This window comes from Equus caballus, chromosome 13 (genome assembly GCF_041296265.1).
Source record: "Equus caballus isolate H_3958 breed thoroughbred chromosome 13, TB-T2T, whole genome shotgun sequence".
In the NCBI taxonomy this organism is placed as follows: Eukaryota; Metazoa; Chordata; class Mammalia; order Perissodactyla; family Equidae; genus Equus; species Equus caballus.
Genome location: NC_091696.1, coordinates 35,723,241 through 35,740,376, shown reverse-complemented (window position 1 = coordinate 35,740,376; position 17,136 = coordinate 35,723,241). Strand labels below are relative to the sequence as shown.

Genomic DNA, 17,136 nt, shown 5'->3' with positions numbered 1-17,136 from the left:
GAAATATAGAAAAGGATGGCTATGTAGATGAGTAATGCAAACAATTTCTCAGACAGCTTCAACTTACTGAATGTTTAATGTCAGTCAAGTAAACAGAAGAAACTTTTTTAACCTGTCCAAAAAGCCGAGTATATGTCAGCCACTGGGGACACAGAGGAAAAGAAGACAAAGTCTTGGCTCTCAGGGAGCTATTGTTTTATTGTGGGAAAGTAGGTGGAGAAACATTTTAAAGTAAATGAAAAAAAAGAGAGCGAGAGAGAGAACTCAGATATTTGTACTGCTATGAAGAAAATCGAATGGATAAACGCCATGGAGAGGGTTGCCACTTAGACTACAACAGCCTGTGGCAACTGTTTTCTGTAAAGGGCCGGAGTAAATATTTCAACTTGGTTCTTGGTGAATTCAGTGGTTTTCCCCCACAAATTCTCTGGCCTTCTGGGGCTACCCTTTCTTCTAATAAGCCAGTCAAATGTCCAGAGTCCCCATCTAGGGAATCATAGGCCATCTACCTGTGCTCAGCCCAACAGCTCCGATTGCTGGGTTGGGGTGGCGCCTTGTTCTTGTGACTCATGCATGCAGCAGCTGACTTCTCCATCCCGTCTGGCAGTCAGCCATTGCCCACAGCTTCCTGCAACAGCTCTGGGTGACTGATTCCCTGCACCCTGTAAACACTCCCCTGCTGCTTTCATTTCCCGAAAATGCTACCAACGCAATGTTGTTGTATGTAAAAGTCCTTTATTGAAGGATTGGGGGCAGGGTGGCCAATTCTAGCTCAGTGAAACCTGAAGTTAGATCCTGGACACGACTGTTCTTAAAGTCCCACTGACATCGCACTGATGGGGAATTTCAAATGCTTGAACAGAGTGACAGAGAGAGTCCTCTGGGAATTCAGAGGAGGTAGAAATTGCTGCCGGATAAGGAGACAAGAGAAGGCTTTAAGGAAGAGGAAACGTATGAGCTTAATTTTGAAGACACAATTTGGAAGCAGAAGAGTTAGGGGAAAGGCATGATAGCTGATGTGAAGGGCCCAAGCAAGCCAGGATTTCGAGAACATTTGAGGTGCCTATGAGGAAGGACAGGTAGTTTGGTTTGGCTCAAGTATAGTAAGACAATGATCATTGATAAGAATGATCATAGTTGTTACTGGTAGTAATCAAAGAGTCAAACATATTTCAAGTTAGTAACTAAGTGAACTAAAAATAGAACTATATTTTGTGGTCTTAAGTCTTAAAACATAATCTGTGTTTCTAACAAGTTCCAAGTGATGCTGATGGGGCTGGTCCAGGGACCACACTATTGAGTAACAAACCTGCCTCAGGTGGCGGGTGTCTGTGGTCACCTGTGTGTAGCATAGCATCTCACAGGTAGGAGGCTCCCCAAAAATGGTTGTCGAACGAGTTAATGAACTAATGAGTGCAAGAAGAAGCTCCCAACATCAAAGATGCTTTTGACTATCACATACAAAGGCTTTTATTTATTTATTTACTTATTTATCTATTTATTTATTTTTTGCAGATAACTCTGTTTCATGGGTCAGTGCAGAAAACTTATGGATTTTGGGCAGATATATGGTGCACCTATCATTTGAAGAAATTATGAAAATTAGTCCTATAGAAGTAAGTTGGGGAAGTACCTTTGCATGTCCCCATTACTGATACATCTGGAGTCAGGCGTATTCTAAACCTTTCGTGTTCAGCCAGTCAGTCACGGTGCTCTGGAAATTGGACACCCGCCTCAGCCCAATATATCTTGAGCCTCTAAAGAAAACTTTGGAATGTCACCCATCAGATTGTGTTCTAGTATAGAAGAGCTAAGAAAAGAAAAAGAACTGTGGACAACTAAGATAGCTCTGATGTGAGCAGATGTGATATAAAGGGTGTTGGCTCTGAACCAAAAATCATTTAAGCATATTTTTGTACTCAAGAAAGGCCAAGGACAATAGCTGTAAAGTTTCCAGTCTCTGGAAGCATGAACCCAGATCAAAAGCAACGTGGATTATTAGCCTCTTCTATTGATAGCTACTTGAGCATGAGCAATGATTGGATTCTAACTCTCGAGTTTACAGGGAGAAATGCACATGTTTTAAGCTTACTTAACTCACTGGGCAGCCTGTCTCTCTCCTTCTCCTGATGTGGACACAATGACACTAAAATCCCTTGGACATCATGATTTTGGAATGCAGCCTCCAAAGAATGCTGCCAAAAGGGAAGCATTCATAAAGTTTGGGACTTGCCTTCAATATTTTTTTTTTTTTTTTTTTTTTTGCTGAGGAAGATTTGCCCTGAGCTAACATCCATTGCCAATCTTCCTCGTTTTTTGCTTGAGGAAGGTTAGCGCTGAGCTAACATCCGTGCCAGTCTTCCTCCATGTTATATGTGGGTCACTGCCACAACATGGTTGAGAATGATGTAGGTCTGTGCCTAGGATCTGAACCCGCGAATTCAGGCTACCAAAGTGGACCGTGCCAAACTTAACCACTACACCATGGAGCTGGCCCTCCTGCCTCCAGTTTTTATCATGTGTGCCCTGGCTTTCTTCTGGCCAGTAAGAGAAGTGTTTGCATCAAATGACTGGCTTGTTCAAGGACCAGTTGACACAACTCTGTGTGGTTATTATGAAACCAGAGGCAGAACTAGGTTCCTCTTAAGGTGGCTGGAAATATTTCAAACGTCTTTCAATGTTATAACCTTCAGTTATAAAATGGATTAAACCTCCATTTTACTTTCCCAACATTAGTGAATTTCCGGAAGTAGATAGAGGTTAAATTCTTAGGAAGCTGGGCCCCTAGGGGAAATTTCTAAAATCAAGAGCCCACTTGCAACTTTTCTTCACCACCTAAAAATGTAGAGAAAGGAGGAGAAGCTACAGAGCACCAAGACTAAGGGGAAATTTTATATGGACAAAGAGTACATCCGTGAGGGAGAGACAACTGTGAGTTCTGTAGGCACAGAATAGTAGTGGGTTGAAATACAGGAGACTTCAATGTGACACCCTTGGACATATGGGCAAAAAGTGAACAAGAATGGAAAGACTCTGACTAGCGTAGTTAGTAAAGCTGACTATAAATATACTTGTATCTTACAGAGAGAATGCACTCTTTTTCATCACTCGGGGGCCATTTACAACCCGACTCATCTATTACAAAAACCTCTGATTCCCCTGAGCAGAAAATTTGTGGAGCACATTCTCTGACCGCAGTATAACAAACCTAGAAATTAATGTGCAAATATGAGCTTTAAAAAAATTCACCTGGTCGGATATTAAAAAAATAATACCTTCCTAAGTAACAGTTGGGTTGAAGAGGAGACCAAAGCATCAGTTACCGACCATTAGGAAATCACTGACAATGAGAAGTGGGACTCTGGGAGGGGGCACTGCACAGACCACCAGGGTGGGGCTGCACGGGGCCACCTCAGCTCTCCTCATTGATCTTTCTGTCCTTGTCCACCAGATTGGGCTGTTTATCAGCTATGACAATGCTACCAAGCAGTTGGACACAATTTATGACATCACACCTGAACTGGCCCAGGCATTTCTGGAGAGGATCAGCTCCTCCAGCTTTGACATGAGGAATACCTCAACCATCCACAGGTAAATGGCATGGGCTCTGGGCCCTCGGAGCTGTTTCCCAAGATGCAATCTAAGCGTCAGCTTCCTGTGAGCAGCAAAAGTCCCCGGGAGGGAAGGGAGGTGGCTGATCCATCTCTTTGAATTCTCATGTCTCTGTGCATGTGAGGGGAGGTGTTTCCCCAAAGAAACACCCTTCGAAGGACTTATGAAGTGGGCAGAGAGGGACAAATGCTTTCAGAGCATCTCCTCTGTGCCAGGCATTTGGTGCTAAGATTCCAGCTCTGAGCGTGGAAATGGAACATTTTAAATACTCAGTACTCCATCCATTCCAAGATAAATGTGTAACTTCCATTAGGTTGGGTTGAGTATTGGAAATAGCTGATGGGTCCCTATATTTGCAAACCCCTTGTTATCCAGACTTTCAGGTGAGCAGCCCAGGATGTGATCTGCTCTAGAATGTAGTGATTGTAACGTGATCCCCTGGACCCATTTCCAGCAGGGGAGGGCCAGGAGCTGTGCAGGGGTGATCCCAGACAGGGTTTGAATGTCAGGGGGAGGGAGCATGGAATGGGGAGGGGTGGTGAGCACTGTTCGGCCATCTTCTCTCCATCTCCCGGGAACTTGCTGTCACAGGGCTTCCTCTGACATCACCGTATGACCTTACATTTTTTCATAGAGTCACTGGTAGGGAATGTTCTTATATAAAACGATTACACCTTCTTCCCTATCTCTAGTAACTTTCAGCCATCAGCATGGGTCCCATCTTTCTATATTACACAAAAAGTAGCTTAGTGGTTAAGAACATGGGCCTGGAGCCAGACTTCCTGGGTTTAATCCTGCCTCTGCCACTTGCAAGTTGTGTGATCTTGGCCGTGTGAGTGCACCTCTCTCTGCCTCCGTTTCCCCGTCCGTACAATGGGAGATGATAATCTTCTGCCTCATGAAGGTCCTTGTAAGGATTACACACACCTGACATTCTGTGAGTGCTCAAGAGACGTGATTCTTAATGCAGTTATTGATATTCAGTCTTCACTTCCCCTGCATCTTCTTTTCTCATCAGACACATTTTCAAAGGCTTTTCCTGACCTGTTTCCTCTCCTGTGGATGCGCCTGGGCGTGTCAGTGTCTTTCTGAGAGGGTGGAACCAGGTTGAGCATGGTCAACTAGGTGGTCCAGCCATACTAAGTCAAGTAGATTTTATACTAACTCTAAGAGCATCCATTCATGAATGCTTGCTTAGTGGCCGCCAGGACGTGTGTTAATCAGTTGGTGTGCCTCTTCTCATTTAACTCTTGTACATTCCTACCGTCATCATATTTATTATGATGTGCTATGATGAACAAAGCAACCCCCCCCCTTTATTAAAGGCTCAGAAAGGCAAGGCCACCCTGTACAGTAGTACAGAGTGTGCACTGCACAGCTGTGTGCAGCAACTTTGCAGAGAAGTTAAGTAGCTTGCTGGAAGTCAAACACCTAGCAGAGCTGGGCTTCAAACTCCAGTTGGCCTGAAGCTATGCTCTTAACCACTAGGTATAGTGCTCCCTGCTAGACCAGGGTTCAAATCCCACCTCTGTCCCTACATTGTTCTGCCTCCTGTCTTCCTCTTTCCTTTGAAGTCATCATTTGGGGGTATAGGTTATAAAGCATCCTGGAACTAAATCTCTGCCTCAGCGAATCCCTCAGGCTGGACAAACCCCTTATCTCCATGTGGAAATGGGGAGTTTTGCGTGGCTAACCACCATTGTCTCCTTGTGCTCTTTACCGCCCCAGGGGGAGAGATGGCATAGTCCCAGCTCCACTGCTTGCCTTGGGCAAGATCACTGAGTCTCAGTTTGCCCTTCTGTGAAATGGGGCTAACAGTCCACCTACCTCCCAGGGTTGTTGTGATGAGAGAATCTGGGTAAAGGGCTCAGCACGATACCTGGTACGGCACTTGGTTCCCACTAGGGTGGGGCTGCGGTCGCGGCCCCCAGCCCTGGGGCCTCCGCCAGCTCCCTTATCTTCTCACACAGGCTGGGGCTGCTGGTTTGTTTCTACAAAGACCTGGAGTTGCTGGACGCCGCCGTGGCCCAAGTCCGCCTTCACCAGATGATCAAGTGCAGCCGCCTGAGGGGCTTCCAGGCCGGCGTTCAGAAGGTGCAGACGGGACCCAAGGCCCCGGGGTTCTGCCTCAGTTTCACTCCAGAGAAATGGGGATGACAGTCTCACCTGGCCTTTGAGAGGCCACGCGTGGGGTTAACCTGAATCTAGGTCCAGCTGCAGCAGATGGTATTTCTAATACTAGATGAGTATTTTCCGGCCACGGGGGTAGTAGCCGTGGCAGCCCTGACCACGAAGGTCAGATCCGATTAGACGTGAGAGAACCCTTAGGGATCATCTAGGTGGGTAGTTCTCAAACCTGAGGGTACATCGGAAGCATCCAGAGGGCTTGTTAAATACAGTTCACAGAGCCCCTGGCCCAGAGTCTTTGATTCAGGAGGTCTGCGGCGGGGCCTCCGAATTTCTAACAAGCTCCGGGAGAGATGCTGCTGCTGCTGGTCAAGGACCACACTGTGAGAAGCACTGCTCCAGGGCACCCCTTCAATTTACAGAAGCGGAAACTGAGCGCAAGGGAGAGGCCGTTCCTGAATTTGGAGAACCGGGAGTTGGGACGGCCGTTTCTTTCACTTTTCTCTGCTGCCCCCCAGTGGCCATTTCAGTATTGCCAGGAACGCCTGCGTGCACACGTCTAAAATGAATGTATTCTTCCTACAAATTCAGGTGTTAAAACATGAACTCTTCTCAACTGTTTGTACAGAGTTCATGTTACAGTAAGTGAGTTTATCATGTTCTCTACTGGAACCAGTTGGGAAACATGACTCTAACTAGACAGGCATATTATAATAAAATAATTCAGGTGATCACAGAAATGTGAAAACGTGTAAGATATAATTTTAAGTGAAAAATATAGAGCAGAAACTTGCACTTCCATTCATATTACAACTAAGAAAAAACTACATACTGTGGTTTCTAAAGTCCATAGGGTTTATAAAGGCATAAGAAATCTTGGAAACATGCACACCCAGCTACTAATCCTAGTTATTTTTATGAGGTAGGATTTTCAGGAGACTTTTACTTTCTTGTTACTGTTGAGAGTTACATTTACACAGATTATATATTATCATGAAACTCCCCCTGGATATTTTATGAAAGAAAAACAGCCATATGTATGGATACAGAGTTCAAGGTCACAAAAGGAAACTAGAGGCTGTGGGATTGTGGTGGAGTTATGGGTGAAGTGAGCAAAGTTTCTTTCTGCCATGCTTTAAGGTTGATTTCATAGCGAATTAATATTTAAATGAAGCACACAGTGAACTTGCAGCATATCAAGGCCAAGGCCAGGGGAGGTGGAACTCTCAGAGGGGTTTTCATTGTCTGGGCTTGGAGGAGACCCCCTCCGTTGGATGGGGCAGGGTGGGGCGAGGGTGTCGTGGAGTCCTTGCATCCCAGCGTGTAGTCAGAGGGAACCACTGTCCTGCTTGCTGTCCACGCTCATTCCAGCTTGTGTCCCTTTTAGCTCAAAGCCGACCTCCTGGACATTGCCACAGAGAACCAGACCCTCAGTGAGACTCTGGGCTCTTTGTCAGATGCGGTTGTGGGCTTGACGCACGATCAGCTGGAATCGCTCTCCCCTGAGGCTGTGCACGGCGCCATCTCTACCCTCACCCAGGTCTCGAGCTGGGCCAAGAGCCAGGTCATCATCTTGTCTGCCAAGTACTTGGCCCATGAGAAGGTCAGTTGGAGCTTTGAACTCTTTGTTAGTGCCCTGAGACTCAAGGCCCAGTTATCCGCACATGGCGGACGCAGCCAATCAGTAAGAAGATAGTGCCGAGGAGGACTACCGGGGTTCAGATCCTTGCTCTGCCACTTACTAGCTGTGTGACAGCGGACAACTGGCTTAACTTCTCTTTGCCTCAGTTTCCCTATTTGTAAGATGAGGATAACAGTAGCACCTACTCCACAGGATTGCTGCAAGGATTGTGTGAGTCAGTACCCAGGAAGAGGTTCGAACAACACATGCCCTAGAGTATGAACTCAGGGAGGGGTAGCTGTCTTTGAGATGCTGAGCAATGTGTGGTGTCCACCCCAGGATTTCCTTGCTTGTTGTTGAGGCTGTGAACGTGTCCCTCATCCTGGGATGAGAGATAATGCTCTTTTCTTCCAGTCTTGGCCTGAGGGAGAGAATCATCCCCACGGAAGGTCCTGTTTGGAGGGGACAGGAGCCTTAGTCCTTGCTCTGGCTGCTCTTGGGGTGGGAAATGAACTGTTCTCGGGAATTAGTGTCCCTGTGCCAGGCCCAGTAGAAGGAGCTCCAGAGACTTCACCCCTAAGCGTTTTGATGTCCCGCTCTTTCAGTTTACACTCCTATCCACTTCCCAGGATGCCAAATGGCTCGTGAGGATTGGATTGGGACCAATACCAATATGAAATAATAGCAAACATTTATTAAGCACTTACTGTGTGCCTCTTCTATTCTAAGTGAGTTAACCATTTAATCTTCCCAACAACTCTGTGAGGCCAGTAGTGTTAGAACCTTCATTTTCCAGGTCATTCATGGGCAGCACAGAGCACATAAGGGAATTGCCAGGGCCACGTAAAGGGGACACAGCTGGCATTGAACCCAGGGCATCTGGCTCCAGAGCCTACTTGAGTAACTTCCATGCAAACTACCTCCGTCATGGCGCCATGACCATTGCACACTCATTCTCACTTTCTGACTCAAGACCAAGGCTAGGCCATTCTTCGCATCCCTTCTAGCCTCATGATGACTTTAGCTTAAGGCTTTGCAGCCCTTCTGTTTGGACTGGGGCCTCATGGGCCACCGGGACTGTTCTCTGTGAATTTGACTTTAGGGAGCTGAGGGAGACTCTCTGGTCCCCTCCCAGCCTGGGACAAAGTGGCTTGTCTCTTCCTAGTATCCAACTCTCCCTACAGAGGGGTGAGGCGACTTTTATTAAGAAGCCAAGAGCTCGAAAGGTCTTGCCTTCTTTGGGGACAGGAAGAGACTATCCCTTCCAAGAGAATAACTAAAGGAAACCACTCAACTGTCTTCTTGTAGAACCAAGGAATGTCCCTGATTATAAGGAAAACCATCTAGCACCTTCACTCCCAAAGAGGGAGGGAAAAAAACAAGTAGAATTTCTCATAGGGTGGCCAGCTACAATCATATTTGTCATCAAATATCAGACTTATATCTTTAAATGTTTATTTCAACTCAAAGCTTCTACAGGTAGATAGACGAGCGTGGGCTGACAGAGTGGGAGAAGCAGGCTGTCTCAAGGCGCTGTAAGAGGGGTGCGGCTGGATAAACTGAGAGCCCTGTGACCTACCTGCAGGGGTGGCTGCTAGCCAGTTCTTGCCCATTGTTGCCAGTGTAGCCCCAGTATTGCCTCATGTTCAGATTTTTTTTTTATAGAACAGAAACTCAAATCTGGATTTTTATGGCAATTCCTCCAGTTTTTAAATCTGTCAGCTAGTTCAAATTAAACCACAAAAGCCCGTTTCCTGGCCCCTGTGGCACATGGGTCATGCTTTTTGGTATTTGTAATGTGGCCTCGGATAGCAGAGTAATTCCCCCAGCAGAGTAGTTACCACGAGTCTCGTGTTTTGATATTTACCTCTCTTTCCTGATGGAAGGAAGGAAGGTCTGGGAGGGCGGCATGTGTCTTGCCCACCTTGGTGCCCCTAGTGCCCATCCTGATACCCAGCATGTGTGGGACTGGTAAGCGTCTGAGAGGTAACAGGCCAGAGCAGAGCCTCACCCTCCCTGTGGCCGGTCCTCACACAGGTGCTGTCCTTCTACGGTGTCAGCCAGATGGGCGTGCTTCTGGCTGGGGTTGGCACCCAGGCCTTCTATGGCATGGACCGCAGGGACCTCTTGCAGGTCCTGAGAAGCAGCATCTCCCTGCACCTGTCTGACTTGTCGCCTGCCCAGCAGCAAGGTGTCCTCAGCAAGGTGAGAGGAAGACGTGTGGTCCTCAGCCACGGGGCTTGCAGAGCATGCGGTTTTGGGTCTGGGGAGTAGGCTGTGACTTTGGGCCATCGGCTCTGGGCTGGGGTTAGCTCTGCCTTTGGCATGGGTTTGTCCAGATCAGAAGAATGTCTTCTCCCAATGCCCAGCTTCCCTCCTTTCCAGAAAGAGCCCCTTGGGTCATGCTGCATTACTTCCCAGACCCTGTTCTCTCTAGCCAGTCTAATCTGGAAATGCTTACAAATGAACCCTGAAGTTCCCAGAGTGCTTCTGGAAGCCTCTTCCATGTTGCAAAGTCATGTGTGTATCCTCTTTCTCACTGGGCAGGGGTGTCTTTGGGGCAGCCTATTCTATCAGACCTGCTGTATGCAGTTGCAAAATCTGCTAAGGAACCAAACACAAGAGGTTTGGCCTGAAACACCAACGCCAGCATCTGCCTCCAGAGGGCAGCAGCATGGATGGCGAAACTAAAGAGCGTGGGTTTCCGATAAGACAGACCCGAGCTCGAATCTGACTTACCGACTTTCTGGATTGCTCACTGAGCCTCAGTTTTCTTACCCATAAAATGGGGATAAGGATAGCCCTCACATCACTGGGCTGCTGAGCAGGTCCGATGGGTTTTGTTGCCCGCGAAGCCCTTGCCACAGTGCCCAGCTTACCCAAACTCAGTGCACCTTCTACAACGTTCTTACTGTGTCTCTTCTCACTTTGGCAGATGATCGAAGCAGGAGATGCCACCTCCGGTGTTGTGGAAATACAAGGGGCTTTCTTTAAGGAAGTGTCTCTCTTCGATTTACGGAGGGAACCCAGATTCAACGCTACAGACCTAAAGGAAAAGGAGCTTCGCAGGAGTCAGGTGTGAACACGAGGCCCCCAGATGGCACCTGGGCTTCTGTCTCTCTGCCTTGTGGGAAAAGTCTGTTTTCACGTTAATTTTGTAAAAAAAAAAAAAAAAAATCCTTATTTCTGTGTGATTAAACTCAGGAGGCAGAATAGCATAGTGTTAAGAAGTTAGACAAGACCTGAGCATGAATTCGGGGGTTGCCGTTTATTAACTTTGGGGTCTCTACTTCCCCTCACTCGGCCTCAGTTTCACACGAAAACTGGGGATAATTTCTCACAAGAATCAATGAGATGAGACATCTGTATAAATACCACCTGGCACGTGGGCAGTGTGCTATAAATATTAGCGGTTATGATGTGTGAAGTGAAACGCTGCTTGCTCGGGGGTTTGGGGATGATTGTGGTGTGGAGGCCAGTGCGCTTTCTCAGGACCTTTCCTGCCTTCCTTTTCATTCAGCCCACTCTTTGTTTCATTCACTCATCAAATGTTGGTGGAGCCCCTGCCCCCCACGGGCCAGATGCTGTTCACGGTGCTGGTGCTGGGGACGCAGAAGTGAACCAAACAGAGAGGAGTCGCTGCCCTCAGGGAGCTTCCATCCTCGTGAGGGCGACAGACAGTTCGTAAGATTAGTAAGTCAAGTGTGTGTTAGGTGATGATGAGCGCGAAGGAGGAAATAAATCAGGGAATGGGGAATGCGGTTTGGAGGGTGGGGAGGTAGCCAGAGACGACCTCGCCGAGCTCAGAGAGGTTACGGGGGAGCCACTCTGTGGGACCTCATGGGTACTGTGAGGACTGCCTCCACTCTGGGTGAGAAGAGGAGCTGGAGGAGCATCTGAGAAGAGACGTGATCTGACTTTTGTTTTCAAAGACTCTCTTGGCTGCTGCATGGACACTGAATTGAGAAGAGCAGGGAGGAAGCAAAGGGATCAGTTAGGGACTATTGACTGAAGGGATCAGTTAGGGACTATTGACTGATTCAGATGAGAGACAACAGGGGCTCAGGCCAGGTGCTGGCAATGCAGGTGGAGACCAATGGTCAGATTCTGGATCCATTTTGAAGGTAATGGCAACCGGATTGGCTGTCAGATTGGATGTGGGTATGAAAGAGAGTGAGGCGTCAAGGCTGATGGTCCAATGATCTATTGCTGGCTAATAAACCACCTCCAAATTCAGCGCAGTAGCAATCGTTTTATTATTGACTTGCATGGTTTCGGGGCTTTGTGCTCAGGGTCTTTCATGAATTGGATTCAGGTGGAGACTGGAGTCACCTGGAGACACTCATGTGTCTGACACCTGCGCTGGGGAGATGCAAACACCTGGGGCAAGGGGGGGTCTCTCTCTAAGCTGCATATGGTCTTTCCATGTAGTGGGCTGAATGGTGCCCCCCCAAAAGATATGCCACCCAAAACCTGTGAGTGGGAATGTGACCTTATTTGGAAAAAAGAGTCTTTGCAGATTCAATTCAGTTAAGGATCTCGAGATGAGATCATCCTCGGTTATCTGAGTGGGCCCTAAGTCCAATGACGAGTGTCCTAATAAGAGGAGAGGACCCAGGCAGCAGACACAGACAAAAGAGATTGGAAACACACAGAGGAGAAGCCACGTGAAGACAGAGGCAGAGACTGGAGTGATGCAGCCACAAGCCAAGGAATGCCTGGAGCCACCAGAAGCTGGAAAAAGATGGGGAAGCCTCCTCCCTTACAGCTTTCAGGGGCAGCCTGCCCTGCCGACACCTTGATTGTGGACCTCTGGCCTCCAGAACTGTGGGAGAATAAATTCTACTGTTTTAACCCACCAGATTTGTGGTAATTTGTTGCTGCGGCCTAGGAATTGAACACTGTCTGGAATGGTGGCTTTGGGGTGGCTGGCCTTATGTGGGCAGTTGAGGGCTCCCAAGGCCTATGTCCTGAGGCAGAGCGAGCCAGGAGAAGCTCTGTCACCTTTGATGAGCTCACCTTGGAAGTCACATAGTGTCACTTCTGCTGCACTCTATCTGTTGAGGCAGTCACGAAGGCCCCCCAGCTTCCAGTGAAGGGGACACAGATTCCACCTTATCATGGGGTGGTGGTTCTGGAAGGTTCTAGAAGCGCATATCAGATGGAAAATATGTGGCCACTTTGGAAAACACACCCTGCCATCGATGCCTTCAAGACATTTTTGTCCCAGCAACTGAGTTAATGGAGTTGCCGTTCCTGAGTTGGGGAAGACTGTGGGAGGGTCCCAGAACTCGACCCTGTGCCCAAGGAGATCTCTGGGGCCACACACAGAGCGTTGGGAACCAACCTTCCCTGCTGCTCCTTTCTCCTGGGCCTAGCTGCACGTCTCAGATGCCTCTGCCTAATGCCAGCTCACAATTTATTCTGTTTGGGGAATTACGTTCAAAGTTTCAGAGTCTATAAAATAGACGAATGTCATGCTTGATCGCGTCTGCAAGTTAGGTGTTCTGTAAAATTACATTCCTTAAAACAAACGACTCCCCTGGCTCCTGGCTATTGTTCTCCTGGAGTGCCCATCTGGGAGGGTTTGAGGGGAGTGCGTGCTGCCAGCAGGAGTTACTTCGCTGAGGATCCTTTCCAGCCCGTCTTGGTCTATTCACCCGTCTCTTTGGCAGTTGCTTCCTGGGATGCTGTGTGTTCAGGAACTAGCAGGTGGGCATGGACATAGCGGCTACAGAGGGTCCTCGACTGGCAGCGGCTTCATAAAGCCCAGGAAGGAAACTCCAGCCTTGCTGCGCAATGGCTTTGTTCCTTGTTGGCCTCCTGGAGCATAGGGAGTCCCTGAGGTGGGAGGGCACAGGCTCTGCAATTACTTGGTCACCATTCAAATCCCAGCTCTGCCGCTTAGCAATTGTGTGGTCCCAGGTAACATAGCCTCTTAAGCCTCCACTCTTCCACCTGTAAAATGGGATCAAGGCGTGCCTTCCCCAGAGGGCCCCCAGGCTCATCATGGTGAGCGAGTGCTCCATAGACACTGGCATCATTCTCTCCCCTCAGGCCTTGTTCCTGTATGAGCTTCTGTCACAGACGACCAGAAGGCCCGCGGAGCTCCTGAGGTAGGAGAGTATAACCCGGCCGGGGGCTGAGGAGGCCTTTGGAGCCTTCTCCCAAGGAGCCTGACTTCCCAGGAGGAGAGTTGGCTTGTCCCGTCTGTAGCCCGTGTCACATCAGATCTGCTTTCTCTCATGTCCTCTCTCCTCTCTCTTCCTCACCCCTTTCTTCTCCTGGGTCCCTTGTTTTGTTTTCTAGCGCAGGGCAGCTGGTCAAAGGCGTGATGTGCTCTCACATTGATGCCATGAGTGCGGACTCCTTTCTGGCCCACTTCCAGTATTTTGAGAACAGCCTCTCCCTGCTTTCACCGTATCAGGTACCATGCAAGCAGTTTCTGCTTCTCGTTCTCTCTCCCGACCCTGGTTGCCGGGCCTGGATTGACTCTGGCGTCTTGAGATATTTATATCAGGATTATTCAGATGGAAGTGATGACGTGGGGTCAGATATTGAGCCAGGGCTTCTCCAATTTCTTTTTTAAAAGCTCCAAATACCCACGTCTCCACAGCCAGAGTTTCAACGAAAGGTTAGCCTGTGCTCAGATTGGAACAGTAAATACAGCTGGAAGGTGGAGCGTTTTGCACGTCCATAATTATGCTCTCCTGAGACAGAAGGTCATTCCTTCATCCGTCATGCCTGTCCTTCCCGGGGGTAGCCTGCAATGGGAACAATCCTCTAAGAACATTGCACTGTTTTTTTGAAACTTCCATTTCCTAATGGTTATGGAGACTCTAACCCTTTGGGGAGACCAGAGGCAGTAACTGACTTCACAGTATCTACGCAACTAAAAATGGGCCTTGGGAACAGCATTTGGACTTTGAATGTAAACTGCCAGCTGTGCAGAGTGCTGAGAGGGGGAGCAGGTACATACACAGGACAGCTTCCCCCCGCTGGCCTCGGTGCATTTCCGATCTGAATGAAAAGTTTCCAAACAGTGAATTCTCTCCCTGACAGCAGGGAAGCGTAAAGCTTGGCAGATAATCCTTTGAGATCATTAGAGGAATACGTGCAATTTTAACGAAGCTCTGTCATCCCTCAGATGGTCCACTCTATCAGTGGTTCTCAAATATGAGCTTGCTTCAGCAGTACCTGGAAGGCTGGAGTTGTTCAGTGGGGTTAAAGTTTCAGTTTTGCTACATGAGTAAATTCTAGAGATCTGCTGTACAACTCAGTGCCTGTAGTTAACAATATGGGGGGCCGGCCTGTGGTACAGTGGTGAAGTGTGCACGTTCCGCTTCTCGGCGGCCCGGGGTTCACCGGTTCGGATCCCGGGTGCGGACATGGCACCACTTGGCACGCCATGCCATGGCAGGCGTCCCACGTATAAAGCAGAGGAAGATAGGCATGGATGTTAGCTCAGGGCCAGGCTTCCTCAGCAAAAAGAGGAGGACTGGCAGTAGTTAGCTCGGGGCTAATCTTCCTCAAAAAAAACCCCAAAACAATATGGTACTGTGCACTTTAGAATTTGTTAAGGGGGTAGATTTCATATTAAATGCTCTTACTGCAAAAACAAAGGGACACAGGAAGCTTTGGGAAGTGTCAAATATGTCTCTTGCCTTGATTGTGGTGATGGTATCACGGATTTTGTGTATGTCCAGACTTATCAAATTGTACACATTAAATATGTGTGGTTCTTTGCATATCAATTATACCTTATTAAGACTGTTAAAAAAGACAGATTGCAGAGCCCCACTTGCAGAATTTCCCTTCTAGTAGGTCTGGGATGAAGCCTGGTCATTTACCTTTCTAACCAGTTCCCTGGTGAGAACCGTTGAACCATGTTAAAAGCCTTGCCCAAATAGGGAGGGAAGTCAATAACTGATCCAATGGATGGAGGCCAGACCCGCTTTGAGGAAGACCTACATGTTCGAGCAGGAAGAGTTGACCCCCGAAGCTCCTTACCTAGACTCTCCCAGTTCTCAGAACCCTCAACTACCAGTTCATTAGAAAATTTACCTTTATTGTTTATATCTTTGCTGAAAACACACAATTATTATTTTTAAAAAAACCCAATAGAAAGAAAGTAAAATGTCCCCGGCAGCAGTGGTTCTCAACAGGGGACCATTTGGCCATATCTGGAGACACTTTGGTTGTCACACCTGGAGGAGATGCTACTGGCATCTAGTGGGCCAAGGCCAGGGATGCTGCTTAATGTCCCACAATGCACAGGGCAGCCCATGACACAGAGTTATCCAGCCCCAATGTCAACAGCGCTGGGGCTGAGAATCCCTATTCCAGAAGGTAACTGCAGGGGAAAGTTTGCTATTGACTTTGAGAGTTTTTTGGGATATAGAAAACATATTTACATGTAATTTACAAAACACAAATGAACTCATACTATGCACACTGTTCTGTTTAACTTTATATGTATATATGTAAAATAGGGCATGGACATCATTCCATGTTAATCTATGTAAATCTACCATATGGAAACAAAATAGTTGCATTGTATTCCATTGTATGGATGTACCATAATTTGCTTAACCATCTCCTACTGAGGGACCTTAAGTTTAGCTCTGACTTTCTTGCAGGTATAAACAAACCTGTGGTGAGCATTCTGAGACAAGTTTTTGTGTTTGTCATGTTATTGCCTGAGTTTTCTCATCCATAAACTGGGCACAGGAGTGGTACCTACGGCATAGGGTGTCCTATTAAATAAGTAGACATATAGAAAGCACTCAGAACAGCGCCCGACACACCGAAAGCACAATCTGTGTTTGTTCTTATTGTCGGACTACGTTCCTCGAACCGCTTTGATCTTTCAGGTTAATTGTTTGGCGTGGAAATACTGGGACGTCGCCAGGTCCACTATGCCGCCCTTCCTCTTGGCTGCGCTCCCGTGAGTGAGCACTGGCCCCCCTTTCTGGCTCAGCAGTAAGACAGTGGGAATCACTTGAGCCAAAGTGCTCCCCTCCGCCTGGGTTTTGTGAGGAACCAGAGGTGGCGTGGAGAGTGCCTTCGACAGCTAAGCCCTTGAGAACCAGGATTAGACTCTGAGCCCCACATCAGTATTTCAGACAGACTCTCTTGCTTTTTTTTGTTATTTAAAAACCAATGCCAAAGTAACCCAAGCCTGAATGAGTGCCAGGGAAGCAGGTCCCATCTGCGCTGGCTGCACGGCTGGACCCAGGCTCCAGGCCAACCCCGGCTGCTCTGAGGACTTCTCTTGGGATGTCTGGGCATTCAGGCCTGGGAGGCAGCCCTGAGTTTTAAATGTGCTCTGGACACTATTTCTCTTTTTCTCTCTTTCTCTCTCCCTTCTCTTACACTTCCTGTCTTCATTCATTCAAAAAATATTTATTGAGTGCTTACTATGTACTAATTCTCAGAGATAACTCAATTTTCCCCTTATAAGAGCTTACAATTTCATGGGAGGAAAATAGACAAGCCTGAAGCCAATTATGTCAAGTTGGTTTCGTTGAAAGTGACGGAAACAATGCAGACTGGCTTAGGCAATAAAAGGCAATTTTCAGTTCAGATAACTGGGAAGTCCAGGGATGGAGTTTGGGCATGGCTAGATCCAGGGGCTCAAATGATGTCATCTAACTATCTCCTGGTGCACCTTTCCTCTGTAGGCTTCTCTGTCAGACAAGTTCTTTCTCTGTGGTGGCCCCTGGGCAGATCCAAGATTATGTCTTCTAGTTTCACATTCAGGGAAAAGAAAGAGA

At 47.8% G+C, this 17,136-nt stretch overlaps 1 protein-coding gene across 6 annotated transcripts in view; it reads left to right on the top strand.

Moving 5' to 3' along the window:
• The window catches only part of OTOA (otoancorin), a 69,403-nt gene that overhangs the window by 27,221 nt on the left and 25,046 nt on the right, over nt 1-17,136 (top strand). For 5 of the 6 annotated variants that reach the window (XR_011424308.1, XM_005598857.4, XM_014730059.3 and 2 more), the window contains 9 exons: nt 1,516-1,616; nt 3,452-3,591; nt 5,583-5,706; nt 7,127-7,342; nt 9,398-9,565; nt 10,296-10,436; nt 13,418-13,476; nt 13,670-13,787; nt 16,234-16,307. Coding sequence is in view for 5 of the 6 variants with exons in the window: in XM_005598857.4 (XP_005598914.3) it covers nt 1,516-1,616; nt 3,452-3,591; nt 5,583-5,706; nt 7,127-7,342; nt 9,398-9,565; nt 10,296-10,436; nt 13,418-13,476; nt 13,670-13,787; nt 16,234-16,307 (1,141 nt within the window). In the remaining variant the exon portion in view is untranslated. The remainder of the gene's footprint in view (nt 1-1,515; nt 1,617-3,451; nt 3,592-5,582; nt 5,707-7,126; nt 7,343-9,397; nt 9,566-10,295; nt 10,437-13,417; nt 13,477-13,669; nt 13,788-16,233; nt 16,308-17,136) is intronic. The other variant, XM_014730057.3, reaches the window with a different exon arrangement.